This window comes from Eucyclogobius newberryi, unplaced genomic scaffold, assembly GCF_026437365.1.
Source record: "Eucyclogobius newberryi isolate DKJ021-1_F unplaced genomic scaffold, fEucNew1.0.hap1 SCAF_13, whole genome shotgun sequence".
Lineage (NCBI taxonomy): Eukaryota > Metazoa > Chordata > Actinopteri > Gobiiformes > Gobiidae > Eucyclogobius > Eucyclogobius newberryi.
This window is the reverse complement of record NW_027315757.1, coordinates 9,872,681-9,887,625: the sequence shown is the minus strand read 5'-3', so window position 1 is coordinate 9,887,625 and position 14,945 is coordinate 9,872,681. Positions and strand designations below refer to the sequence as shown.

Genomic DNA, 14,945 nt, shown 5'->3' with positions numbered 1-14,945 from the left:
CCCTTGTTTGATCATGGAGATGTCATTGCTACGCCTGGATTTGTTTTTACAGTATAGCATTAAACTAATCTCTTGCATTTATTCAATTATAGGTACTTTATGGCTTAATTACAGTATTAAGTAAGCTAAAGCAATAGTACTTTTGCTTCCTAAGATTTCAGTTTTCAAGTATTCCAAGTGCCTGTCTCATGAAACTGGAAAAATGTGCTAAAATCCAGCTTGACAGTGAATAAATTGCCCCATTTAACACTGCAGCTAAACGTAATTAGCGCCAGTGTTAAGCACAGTAGAGCGCACACAAAGGAATCAACAAGCGTAAACATGACATTATCCACAGTTCATTTTTATATATGTAATTATGCATATGATAATCAAACCGCAAAAAATAAAACAAATTGTGTGTCTAGGGGATGGGGGAGCTCTTTTTAATTATACCTGTTGTTTGCTAAGCTATAAAAAAAAAAAAAAAGTAGTTTGAGTGTCTGTTCGCAAAGTGTCAATTGACATTTTTGTGTGTGAGCGTTGTCAAATTTAGGTCATCTGGTTTGTCATGCTCCCGGGAGGAAAAAGTGTTGTTATCTTGCGTTTAACTAGCGATGTGATGCCCGTGAGCCAAATACCTTGCCTGCACCTGCTCTAGATTTTGAGCACTGAATTTTGGGACTAAAACATGCAGTGAGGAGTTTGCCAGACTCTAACGCGCGATTAAAATAGCTCAAGTTTGACACAAGGTACAACTTGCATCCGTCTACCTAGAACTTTGCATGAAGATATATATATAAAACACTGTCTATCTGCCAAAGCATGTTGTTGTACAAAAATATCAGTTGGAAGTGAAAAGCAATGAAACCTGAAATAGCTTTATGCGTAGTGCGCCCACTCAGTTACAACAAGCACCCACTTTAGCCGTTGTTCAGCGAAAACAGCTATCAAGACCAATAACATAATAATAATCATCATCAAAATCAAAATAATAAAATAAAAAAATGGTTTTGTCAGTGGTTTGTGTGAAATTCAAAATGTACTTAATCATAATTAAACCAAGCTTCTACATACAAAAAAGAAAAAAGATGCTTATTGTTCTTGCAGTAGGCTAATTGTCAGCTAACATAAAATCCATTTTGCAAGAAGCGTGTGATATTTCATTAGAATGCCAAGGCTTTCAAACTGTCAGACTTAGAAAATCTTTCACAAAAAATACAAACGTGTGGAAAATGGAATAATATATATGAAATCCTCACTTTGACTCTCATAAATGTGCTGTTTTGGTCCTAATAAAACCCCAAATGACATGTATTGACCTAAAAATACTCTTGCACTTTTGTTAATTATAACTTTTAAATACTGAACAAATGCTAGCAAAACATTGGAACCATCTGACAATTGGGCTATTTAATAATAATAATAATAATAACTTTTATTTATATAGCGCTTTTCAGTGACCCAAAGACGCTGAACATAATAAAAAAGGGGGGGGGGTATTTACAGACAGGGGGGACAACACGTACAGAACACATTAATATACAGATAAAATGAACAAGACAGAAGAAGTAGAGAGAAAAAGATGGGGATGTAACAGGGGGTAGAAGTGTAGTCAGTGGGGTAGAGGAGGCTAGGGGTAGGGGAGGTCATAGGCTTGGGTGAAGAGGTATGTTTTTAGGCGGGATTTGAATGTTGTGAGTGAGGGAGAGTGGCGGACAGGTTGGGGGAGGGAGTTCCAGAGTCGGGGTGCTGTTCGGGAGAATGCTCTGTCGCCAAAAGTTTTCAGTCGGGATGTTGGTGCAGTCAGGGTGAGAGAGGAGGAGGATCGGAGAGCTCGGGAGGGGCGATGGGGGATGAGGAGGTCAGACAGGTACGGGGGGGGGCAAGGTGGTGAAGAGCTTTGAAGGTGAGGAGGAGTATTTTAAAGTTTATGCGCTGCTTGATGGGGAGCCAGTGGAGAGAGCGGAGAACGGGAGTGATGTGATCACGGGACCGGGTGTGGGTGAGGAGGCGGGCAGCGGAGTTTTGGACCATTTGGAGTCTATGGAGGGAATGGGAGGAGATGCCAGTGAGGAGGGAGTTGCAGTAGTCGAGGCGGGAGGAGATGAAGGCATGGATGAGGGATTCAGCAGCGGGGAGGGTGAGGCAGTGTCGGATTTTGGCGATGCGGCGGAGGTGGAAGTATGAGGTCTTGACGATGTGGCTGACATGGGGAGTGAAGGAGAGGGTGGGGTCCATGATGACACCGAGATTGCGTACCAGGGTAGAGGGGGTGATGGTCGAGGTGTCGATGCTGAGTGAAAAGGGACCAGTTTTATTGAGAGTGGATTTGGTGCCAATGAGGAGGAGCTCTGTTTTGTCACTGTTCAGTTTGAGGAAGTTGAGAGTGAGCCATGATTTTATTGTAGAGATGCAGGTTTCGATGTGGCTGAGGGGAGGGTTTTGGGTGGATTTGGTGGTGAGGTATATCTGGGTGTCGTCAGCGTAGCAGTGAAAGTCCAGGTTGAGTTGGCGGAGGATGTGACCAAGGGGGAAGATGTAGCAGATGAAGAGGAGGGGCCCGAGGACTGAGCCCTGGGGGACCCCTGCGTTACTGGGGAGAGGGTGGATGAGTGACCGGAGAGGGAAATGAACTCTTGCCTGTTGGTGAGGTAGGATGTGAGCCAGTCAAGTGCAGAGCCCTCAACACCCAGTTGGCGCAGCCTTTGTAGGAGGATGGAATGGTTTATAGTGTCAAAGGCTGCGCTGAGGTCTAGTAGTAACAGGATGTTGAGGGCCCCGGAGTCTGCAGAGGTGAGGAGATCGTTGAGTACTTTGACCAGGGCTGTTTCAGTGCTGTGAAGTGGGCGGAAGCCAGATTGGAGGGGTTCATAGAGGTTGTTTGACTGGAGGTGGGTGTGAAGTTGGGCGGCGACGATGCGTTCCAGCGTTTTTGAGAGGAACGGCAGGTTGGAGATGGGGCGGTAGTTGGAGAGGTTGGCGGAGTCTAGGGTGGGTTTTTTGAGGATGGGGGTGATGGAGGCCAGTTTGTAGATGGAAGGAACATGGCCGAGGGATAAAGACTGGTTGAAGAGGGTGGTGAGATGGGGGATGAGAGCAGGGAGGCAGGCCTTGGTTAGAGTCGTTGGGAGGGGGTCGAGAGAGCAGGTGGTGGTTTTGGAAGCGGTGATGAGGTCTATGATATGAGAGGAGTTAACAGAGGAGAAGGTGGTGAGGGGAGGGAAGGGTGGGTGGTCAGGGAGAGGAGGGGGGGCAGGGGTGGGGGTGGTGATGGAGTTAATGGAGACGGCAGTCATGGAGCTGTTGATTTTGGAAATTTTGTCATTGAAGGCAAGGAGGAAAGAGTTGCAGAGGTCAGGGGAGGAGGGTGGAGTGATGTCCGGTGGCTGGAGCAGCTTGTTGACGGTGGAGAACAGGGTGCGAGGGCTCCGGTGGGAGCTGTTGATGAGGGTGGAGAGGTGGGCAGATTTGGCGGCTTGGAGAGCGTCACGGTAGGAGGAGATGTGTAATTTGAAAGTTTCGGCGTGGACGGTGAGGCGGGTTCTTTTGAGGAGTCGTTCGAGTTGGCGGCCAGTCTGCTTCATGGTGCGGAGTTCAGGGGTGTACCAGGGGGCGGGGTTGATGTATGAGACGGAGGAGGTTTTCCAGGGGGCTAGGGAGTCAAGGGAGTCGGAGAGGGTGGTGTTGAGCATGACAGCATAGTCGTCGGGGGAAGAGGGGGAAAGCAGAGGATATGAGCTGGGAGAGCGTGAGGGGGTTGACTGACTTGATATTGCGGTAGGTGATGGTGCGTTTTTTGGGGTTGTGGGGCGAGGGTAGGGGGGCGGAGAAAAGGATGCAGAGATGATCAGAGAGTGGGAAGGGGAGGGGGTGGGGCTTAGATATGGGTAGGAGAGAGGAACAGACTAAGTCCAGAGTGTGGCCTTTGGTATGGGTGGGGAAGTCAATATGTTGGGTGAGATGGAAGCAGTCCAGGAGAGAGAGGAAGTCGGATGTCAGTGGGGCGTTGGGGCAGTCAATGTGGATGTTGAAGTCACCAGTGAGTAGGAGGCGGGCAGAGAGAGAGGATGCGATGGTGAGGAGTTCAGACAATTCAGTGAGGAAAGAGGGGTGGGGCTTTGGGGGACGATAGATCAGGATAGCGGTGATAGAGTTGGGGAGGGAGAAGGCGAGGTATTCAAATGATGAGATGGATGGAAGGTTGAGGTTCAGTTCAGTGATGGATGTAGATTTTTTATGAATAACAGCAAGACCTCCCCCACGCCCGGAGAGGCGGGGTTTGGCAGTGTAAGTGTAGTTGGAGGGAGTGGCTTGGTTGAGAGCATAGAAGTCCAGGGGCTGTTGCCATGTTTCACAGAGGAGAAGCAGATCAATGTTATTGTCCAGTAGCAGTTCAGATATAACAGGTGATTTGTTGGCGAGGGAGCGGCAGTTCAGCAGTGCAAGGGAGATGGATGGGGGCGCGGAGATGGATGGGGGCGCAGGGGTGGGGGGGCGGAGGTTGCTGAGGTTGGCAGTGCGGCAGGTGGGGGTGACAGGGGGGCGAAAACTAGTCCAGAGTGAGGGGATAGGTGAGCCGTCGTTGGAGTGTTGGTTATGGGAGAGACCAGAGCCCCTGTGGATGTAGCGGGGCCGGCGAAGGATCCCAGCTGAGCTAGCTGCAGAGGCAGCAGCAGCTGGGAGACGGTGGTTATGGTTGAGGAGGTGAAGGTCAGCAGCGGTGTAGGTGAGTAGGCGAGAAGTTGGTGGAGCGGTGGCCTGGAGGCGTGGGAGTGATAGTCCGAGGAGGAGATGGAACGTAGCAGCAGATGAGAGTAATCCAGTTAGAATGTTGGCGGTGGCTAGAGGCTGGTTAACTAGAAGCTGGTGGGCAGAGAGTTGTGAAAAAGCAGCAGTGGACCGGGTGTTGAAGCTGGTGGAGTGAGTGGCGTTGGTTGCCCCAGACCTTGTCTGCACGGCAGGGAGGCCCCGCGATTCCATGACGGACCTCCGCAGGTGTTAAGCCAGCTGTTAGCTGGCGGCTAGGGCAGTAGATAGTCCAGGAGTGAGGGAGGAGATGAGCGATGGACGGTGCAGTAATGTCCGATGAAGTTAAGGAACAGGGATGTAGACAGAAGACAACACAGAGACGCGGGAACAAAACAAAACAATGGAAACGACTGACAAAACATAGACGTTGGGACAGAAGCGGCAGTCCACATACCAGACGCCGGCGTTGCTCTAGCCCAATCAAGACGCATTTGAGTCCAGTTTTGTGACCAGATCGCCCCCGTCTGTGGAGCGGGGAAAGCAGAGAAACGGGGCTGTACCTTGGTTGTATGGGGCTGCTTTTCTCCGGGTGGAGCCGGTGCCCCGCTCTCCGTGTCTGCTCCTGTGGCGGGCTTTATAGAATCAAAGTTCCAATTATCGGCTGTGACTTTTACACAAATCTGTGTCACTCACTTCTTATTCTAACCACTTCATTTCTGATTTGAAGTGAACTAATTACATGCAATTTTAATAACTGTCTGCCCAAAAGTTGTTCAATTATTTAGTTGCCATTAGCATTAGCATGGGAATTCTTATTTTATGTTGTTATGACTGAAAACTTGTAAATGTAAAGCTATATCATTACATCTGGTAATTAAAAGGGCGGGGAAATCAGGCAAACATCTAAATCGGTTTCTTTGAGCTCTGTATTATTATTTTTCTTCTTTTTTCCTGCTTTCTTTTATGTAAATCACCAGGTTTGTTTTGACACAAATGGACCATGAATTTCTCTGATTGGTTAATCCGCCTGCTAATCACGGTGTTGAGATCAAATATGATTCCAGTTTGTATGTTTTTGTAAAGTATTGTAAAAGAGTATGGTCTCTGCTAGTGAGGGAATAATATCACTTTATATATATCACATTATTACAAAAGAAGTAAAAAGTTGCTCTCTTAAAAGTACAACAGGAGAGAACTTGTTAACTGAACTCAATATCTCATAAAAGTTTTCTCGTGATCAGACCATTTGCTCTGTATAATGTGTTTAAAAATGTTAAGGAGCCTGCGCAAAACTGATTTTAATAAAAGGTTGTCACGGTTCTTCTCAAATAAGGGTTATTTCCAAATGATACCACTCCGCACATGCAGTCATGTTAGTTTGATTCTAATGAGCCTCTCCACCTCTCAGATGTTTTGGGAGAGCGTTTGACATGTGATAGGCGCCTGCACGTGTTTGGTAGAAAACTGGTGTGATCACATTGTCGGGTCACAAATCGAGCCTGATCAGATTCTTTCACCGCCAGCGGGAGGGTTTACCTGCCACGCCCGACAAAAATGTTAAACGTATTCACACTCCGAACGAGCTTGTCACACGCTCCAACCCATCGTGAGAGACTTGGCACTTTTCCAAATAAACATGTTGAGTGGAAGATGAATTCATGACAGAATCAAAGACGAGTCAAAAGGCCAGACAGATCGTGTTTCTTGGTTGGCATGAGCGGAGCCACCTGCTTGTCTCCATGGAGATGTGACTGTACAAATATATATGTCATTGATAATCATTCATTTTTACTGTGAGCAGGCTTGCCTCGCCACAGACCTGGCCTCTATAGTGTCACATGCTTGTCTCCATGGAGATACATATGTTTATTGCCATACTGAGCCATATAGACAATGTAATAACATCTCCATAGAGACAGAAGTTACTCAATGGGAACTAATTCTCCCCGACTAAGCAGAAGATATGCACACGGTGTTAATATTGAACCAAGAAGTAATAAACTTCTATTAACTATTATCAGGAAAGATGTGCCATGTTTTTACTTTACTTACTTTGTACCTGATTTTTGTGTAAAAAACAAAACAAAGGTCTATACTGTAGGTCTAATGGGGAAAATAGCTGTGGATCATGTTCTAGGTTCGGTCGAAAAGTAGCCTATTCCACAAGAGTGCAAAGTAGTAAAGTTGTATTGTCCTTTATTATGAATCAAATTTTTAATATATTGTAATCTCTGTTTTATTCGCGCAGTACTTCTTCTGTTGTATCACAGCAACTAAGTGCGCAAGTGTCTATTATTAATCGGTGCTAATTTATCCTTGTCTGCATGCTGTTAAATGGATGTCACCTTTCTAAGTTGCCTGGAGGAGTGTTCTATTCATGGATGTTGAAGTAAACTAGTTTGGTGAGGTCAGTTGTTGAAGTGAAGTGATCATCAGGATATAGCAAATAGCAGCTAGCACAGGGCTATAAGCTAAATGTTGTGTCGTTGGCATTTCCGGAAGAAAAAAAAAACATTATCACAGAAATGTATTGGTCATTTAATTATAGACAATTGTATATCGTATATCAATCACCAGAAACTTCACTAAGTTGAATTTAGATGTTTCTTTGTTGAATACAATCAAATAAAATGTTAATAACATTAGGTGTGAAAATATAAAATGACTGTGAGAAAAGACATTTAATCAACATTTAAGAATTATTTTGAACCACTACCAAAAAAATTGTCTAATATATTAGTTTTGTAGGGAAATAAAAATAAAGTAAAGCTAATCTGACGTAAACAGCCAGATAAAAATGTTGTATTCATATTTTTGATGATAGAATTGAAATGACTTATATACACTTCTAAAATTGTCAAAAATAAATATATTTTTTCACTTTTAAGAATTATACTGTGACTTAAATAATCACAATAATCAATTAACGGAATAATCTTGACATCCAGATGACTTTTTTCCATTCAAAAGATAAAATATTTAGTTTAAATTGCTGATCGCTATGGCAATATGGCTATTCTCATCATTCTGAAACAACTGCATTAACCCCAGTGTAGTCCTAATGTAGACTTGGGTTGGTCCTGTTCCAGTCCCGCTCTAGTTAAGGTTCAGTTTCAGATGTAATCCCAGTTCTTTCTCAATTTCAGAATGCTACTGTCTTGCATATACAGTAAATATGTTTTTGCAGTGCTGCGCTCGCTCTCTTGAGACGTGACAGATTCGGTTGTGTTACAGTGTGACGGCTGGTCTATGATCCTCCGGCCCGTGCTTTTTATGCAGAACATAACACACTGCAAAAGGAACAGCACCAGAAATCATGGCAACATATGGACAAGCTGCCAAGCTGTCACGCCTGTCACAAAATATGCTTGGCTCTACACAAGTTTCAGCGGAACATATGAACATGCAGAGCGCTTGTCAAGTTTTTTAAAAGATACTTGAATTATTATTATTTTTGTTATCTTTAATTAAGTCTGTATTTCTGTGTTTTACATACTGTACTGTACTGTACTTTTACTAACTCTATTGGAGAGGTAGAGTATTTGGCTCCACTGTTTACCCGCTTGAAAATATATAGAACTGCTCACTATTATTAGTAGTAAATAAGGTTATGCCCCTTTAGTGCTAACATTTTATGCATATTTCCATCAAGTTCTATAGGAGTTTTTGGCACTGGAAAGACATTTTTACAGGGGTAATTTCTTGCCCTTGTGCCATTGGGCAAGGCACTTCACCCTACTGTATCTTACTACATCAAGTGAATGAATAATGCGGTATCAAAGGAGACATATTCTGTTTGTTTTTTTCAGATACTTCTTAGTATTGAGATGTAGCACAAGTAGATTGTCATTTTACATTCTGTTCATATTAAACCGCAATGTTGATTTAAAATGGATTAGTAAGAGAAACAGATCCATTTACTTCCTGTTCAAAACTGCAGAACTGATAGTGACATTTCACTGTAACAAGCAGCAGATTGTCATTTACATGTTTTTATTTTTGAAAAGTGGAATACTAGTACATGTAAATCTCCTATTTTTGTAAAAACTGCAAATAAATACAGAGCAGAGGGTGGAGATAAGGGGGAGGTGAATTTTCTCAACACTCGAGCCTCAGTTGCAGGACAATAAAGGATTACTCAAAAACAGAGGGTTAATATTTCAAATGTCAATGTGGTCGATGTTGCTCTGTCTGATCATTTCTGTGTCTTCTTTGACCTGTCTGTTTTTCCCAAACCACCAGCTGGTCCTGCAGCTGTTCAGAGGCTGGTCCTGCAGTTGTTCAGAGGAGACACATAAGTGATGGCACAGGTGCACTGTTTATGGAAATGATAAACTTTGAAAACGTCTCATGTTCTAATGTAAATGATTTGTTGAACTCTGTTACATCTAGTGTTTTGAATGTTCTGGACACCATCGCCCCTATAAAGGCTAAAATGGTTAAAAATAAGCCGAAGGCGCCGTGGAGAAATGATGATTCGGTCAGGGCACAGAAAAGGGAGTGCCGCAGGGCCGAACGGAAATGGCGCAAGTCAAAGCTCCAGGTTCAAAAAGAGATTTACAAAGAAAAGCTGAACATGTACAACCTAATCTTATGTAGAACTAGGGAAAGATATTTTTCTGAAATGATTGGAAGCTGCAGTAACAACTCGCGTGTCCTGTTTGCCACAGTAAACAGATTAACAAACCCTCCAGCTCAGCTGCCGTTAGAACTCATTTCCACATCCAAGTGTAATGAGTTTGCATTATTCTTTAATGACAAAGTTCAGGGCATTAAAAATGCTATAAATCCCACAATGCAAAAATTACCCTAAAACCACCAAGACACTTAGAGCTAACTCACTTTGCACCAGTAACTGACAAAACTGTCCATGAGATCATCACCAGTCTGAGTTCATCTACATGCCGCCTCGATGTGTTACCCACCAGATTTCTAAAGTCTGTGCTGAACAGTTTATTAGCATCTCTAATCTGCCATGTTGGGGCAAAGTCCTTGAAAAGGTTGTTTACCAGCAGCTCTCTGACTTCCTCTTGATAAACAACTCATTTGATGTTTTTCACTCAGGTTTTTCAGTCAGACGAGTGCTAACTGGGAATACGTAATATTTTGGCAATTAATACATCTTATCATAAACTTTCATTTGATATTTTTGGCTGACAGTAGAACAGAAATAATTCTCACCCTGGCGAAGTGCTCAGGATCTCGCAGAAACACGGTCCTCTCCTTGGCGATGCTGTTGCTATGGTAAAACTCCACCAGTTCATTGAGAGAGGAGAAGAGCTCGTCCCACACGTAGTACTGACCGCAGCGATCCTGGAGCACCTTAAAATGCTGGACGTGGTCACCATAGCTACAGGTAAAACAGACACAGACAAGTTATGGTCAGTCTAAATCCCATTGACAAGTGACAGGAAAGTGTGTTTAGGTCATTAAAGACTGATAGTGATCGTCCATTTTGAGCCAGTGCAAATTTTCAGTAAGTCAATCTCACTTTCTAGAATTTGGTGATGTTTTGATTTCAGATGGAAAGTTCCAAACTTATGATTTACAAATTCTGAAACTTATCATTATTTGCTAGAGATTGCCTCAAACACAAAGTTAACATAGTAATTCTAGTTTTTTGACAACACTTACGTTTGGGTTGGAGATATTAACCATTAATCAGGTCATCAAATCTGTAAGAAACTAAACTAAATGGGTTACTTTAGAAGCTCATGTGCCTTAACCTTTCTTTTTATGGGATGCCCTTTTTTTTGTCATCTCATTGTATTTATAAAATGACCAAATCTGTTTTTTCTACAGCCCTGCTCTTGTTTGGTTTGTTTTTGTCTTTTTTTATATAGAACGTTAAACAGCAAATTCTGCAATAGAATATTTATTGCCATACATGATTTCTTGTAGCTGGTTGTCAGTGAAAAATGACTAAATTCAAGAAACCTTCCTCACAACCCGTAGAGACAGTTCTATAGGTTTTTGTTTTCATTTATGAATATTTTTACCTTTTTGTAAAGCCACAAACCCCCTAAAGGAAATATTTAAATTGAATAAACTGAATAAAACCATATTTCCTTAGAATTTAAATACATGAGTCACACTTTTGATGGTGGATCCTCATTGTCAGAACGGCATTGCTTTAATTGAATCTACGCATAAATGCCCCAGACTTCTGCTTCTCCGGTGAGTGTTTACACTGCGAGGAAGCAATACTCATTTGGATTTTACCAGTTAAGTGCCTTATCATTTAGCAGCAATTGAGAGCCCCCCCATATCGGCTCCCCATCTTTTCTAGCTATTAATCAGATAAAGATGTATCCAAGTGCTTGAAAAATAATTGAGTCATCTCCCAAAATAGCTTAGAGAGTCATTAGAGCAGCGCATCTTGTTGTGGGGATTAAAAGCATTTCGCTGCTTCCCGTTGGCAACAACTCACCTATCCTGCTGTGAGGCGGTTGCTAAGTAACACGTCGGCTTATCCTTAGAAAACTGGACATATCGCCACAATCTCACCATTATATAACCGCATCCAATATTCAGCGGAAGTCCATGCAACGCCCCCATGGTTCTAAAAGCATTGCAGAGTAGGTGTGCGACTGACTGGGGTGCAGGTTGATTCATAGCGCTCGAGTTTAAGAGGCCGATCATGAAAGAAAATGCAAAGAAGACATAACTCTAAGACTGAAGAATACATTATGTCAGTAATAAAGTAAACATATGCTATTTTTCTCATTTCCATTTTCTGTCAGCAACTTCCCACAGTTAACTTTTTTTAATTCCTTTCTACATACGATGCCCTTCTTGCTCCACCAGTCAAATTTAAACACCCTCAGTAGAAAAAAAGGCCCGGTACGATTTGAGGTGTCGTGGTTCCAAATCTCAAACGTCCCACTAACAGATCTGGGGATGTCCATACTTCCTGATGCTGATACATGATAAAGAAAGGAAATACATGAATATAAGACATGGGTTTGGACATGTATTCACTCATTTTAGATCAGCAGCGTGACAGGCTCGTGGGGTTTTGTTTTGCTACGTTAAAGTGAAAGTAAAACTTACTACTACTACAAAAAAGGTTCTCATGTCTGATAAGTGCTCAATGTAAATGAGATGTCACTTCTATATACTGGTAGTATTTTTGCCAACAGTGTGGTTGTATGTGTGATTATTTTATGAATTACTAGATGTGCCTGTTCGCACATATTCGATTCTGAAACCTGCTGTAGACTGTGTATGTACAGTATGTATTACCTTCTGGTTGGGAGGCAAACACTCACTTTAGCACTGCCAAAAAGCTAAATATGAAATAATCGTCAATTTCGGACAATGTGAAGTAATAATATATACATTTAACCCGTGTTAAAATCCGACAACTTTACTTTTCATAGAACTAACAGCCAGAATCTGTCACCTTTGTGCCAGATCTGCAAACTGTTCTCTAGATTTAACAGTGCATCCTGCTGGTGGGGTTGTGTTAAAACAGCAAAATTAAACATTAAAAAAGTCATGTAGGGGGAAGAAGAAGAAAAAAAAGTGTGAAAAGTGTCGCTCATCAGACAGGATGTGGGGACGGAAATAACTTTCCCCAAGTTAAAGGGGATTTATTTTTTTTTTTTCATTTCTTTTTGTTATTTTTAACAGTGAATGATGAAGCGGACACTTTTCCATTGAAAGTGATGAGGTTTATAATGAAATGATGAAATGAAACTCATGATACTTTTTGTTACTTTTGTTATTTTGTCAAGTCTGCGAACATTTTCTCAAGTAAAAAAAATAATACACAAGTAATAATAAATAAATAAATACAATAAGTGAGTACAAAGTTGTTGTGTAATAGCAATACTATCACATCATGTTTAATGCAACTATCCAGAGTACACTAAACTAAAAAAGTCTTGTCTAAGTGAAGTCATCTTATCTATGGATGGCAATGTGTTCTTTATAAAGATTGAACTTAATTGAGGCGCGGTAGCTTTTAAAACTTGAGACAACATTTTTCAAAGAGCAATAACAAGCCATGTTTTGTCCTTTCTTAAGCTGTCCTTGTAAAATTGATATTTAATGTCATAAAGCATGTTATGTTCCTCCAATTTGACAACAAACTCGTCCTAGTCAATCATAAATCATTCCCAGAGGTCCCTGACACAATCAGGATGTGATGCACGTGGTTTACGTGACTGTAATGTTTTAGATAAAGTATTTAAAGGGCATCTGCAGTTTATTTTGACACTCTTTCCTGTGTTTCTCTTGCTAAAAAGCTTGGAGACGTTCCATTGACGCTGAAAAATTAGAACTCCAACCTAATGACATTATAACCGTATGCTGGTGTGGACTGTCTGTAGAGATTCCCATGTGTATTACTGCTTTGGTATAAAATGGAGATAACAAGTCCACGAGAAGAAGAAGAAAAATACTAAGTGATTGCATCGAGAAGAGGAAGGAAATGTGTGAGAAAGCAGATGTCACGTTAGAGCTATTTGTGGATCAGGTACGCCATATTAACCCTTGCATCCCCCATCTGCTTTATCCCATGTAATTACAGCCCACTGCGATACAGATGGAGATTAAAACTAGTTCCGGTAAAAAAGAAAAGGAAGAAAAAAGAATGGAGACCGCGAGATAGGCCGTGAATTTCCAACTTTTCCCCAGCGCCAGCACATTTGGAGAAGGTCATCCGTCCATCTTCCGGTGCGTTTCGATTCCTGCGTCAATCCAGATTTACTTCCTCGTGCCGAGTTTAGAGCTGTCTGTGCTAATCTGCTGGGCGCTGTTTAACCTCGCACCACTTTGCCAAAACTCAAAAGTGAATTCAAAAAGTCAGCGTGCGTTCCAAAACACAATGGCATAATTCAATTGGAAAAGGATCGACGTTTCACCAGATTTGTTCAGGCCGTTTACTTGAATTGGGAAACATTTCTCTTTTCGCAATTTAGTCATTTCAAAAAGAAGCGTCTGACACCAATTTCAGTGAAGTAGAAAATGAAAGTGCAGAAACGGTATGTTTTCCATTTATTCAATATGTTTTATATGTGACGTTTCTGCCTCCGAGATGTTATTGCTTTACCTGGAATGTTCCACAGTATGGCATTGGCGTCACCCTCTTGTCTAGTTCAGTTTAATGCTATACTGTGGAACATTCCTGGCAACTTTTCCATCATAGGGTCCCTCATGATTTGTATACACGATGCACGGCTCACGATACGATAATATCACGATTTTGTGATACATTGCTCATGATATTCTATGATATATCACTATTTTTTGAAGAACCCAATACGTTTTAACAACATTTTTCTTTGTTAAAACACGACCTGCACAAACTCAAAAATGAAATACACCTATTTGAATCATCAAAACAGTCAAAATGTCAAATGGTTTGCGTTAAAACAAGTTTTCTTTCTTTAAACAATCAACAAAATTGTACTGTGATCACAAAATTATTCGGGAAATTATACCAAAAATGATTCATGGCGATTTATCGATACAGCAGCCCATGATATCGATACTGTATCACCAGATTTAGTATCACGCTATATCAATATTTCTATAGTTTGGCACACCCTTTATTTCCACGGAGACAAGCAGGTGGCAGACAGCAACTTTCCAAACTTTTAAAAACGACAATTATGTATGCAATTGTTATTCTTAATGGGCGACCACTGCACAAGAAGTAACTGTTAAACTTCAAGAACGAAGCATAACTTATGTGTGAAGCTAAACTACTCAAACCAAACCGTTCAAATCCTATATCCAACTGTCCGCAGCACACAAATCTGCTTGAAAACCATATGGTGAATCTTCCTGTGTTGCCAAACAGGGGCACACAGTCCAGTGGCTGCCATTTGTCGTAATGATGTCATCCCGCTCCACAGGCTAGCGCTAATTTGGCCACTGAATTCAAATCGCCAGTCTGCTCCACATTGCAGGCTGTTTTTTTTAGACACTTTGTACAGGGGAGAGTACTTGTAGCTTGCAGTCACATGGCAGATTACCTCATTTGTTGCCTGCTTGTCATCAATGTCAGTTTGCTCTGGTGTGATGGAGCGAAAATGTCAAGGAGTTTAGCTTAGCCGCTACAGTAAGAAATGATTTCTGCCGGTGGTAGTGAGCGATGAAGCGGAGGAAAAGAGGAGGGAACGGGGGAAGAGAGGATGTGCGCCTGCGAGCTATTGAGCATCATATTCTATCTTCTAATCCCCTTTGTCCTGGAGTCCTTATCC

General features: G+C 42.1%; 1 protein-coding gene across 1 annotated transcript in view; it reads right to left on the bottom strand.

Moving 5' to 3' along the window:
* The window catches only part of grapa (GRB2 related adaptor protein a), a 36,942-nt gene that overhangs the window by 7,626 nt on the left and 14,371 nt on the right, over nucleotides 1-14,945 (bottom strand). The window contains exon 4 of the mRNA XM_072442511.1: nucleotides 9,913-10,081. Coding sequence (XP_072298612.1) covers nucleotides 9,913-10,081 — 169 coding nt within the window. The remainder of the gene's footprint in view (nucleotides 1-9,912; nucleotides 10,082-14,945) is intronic.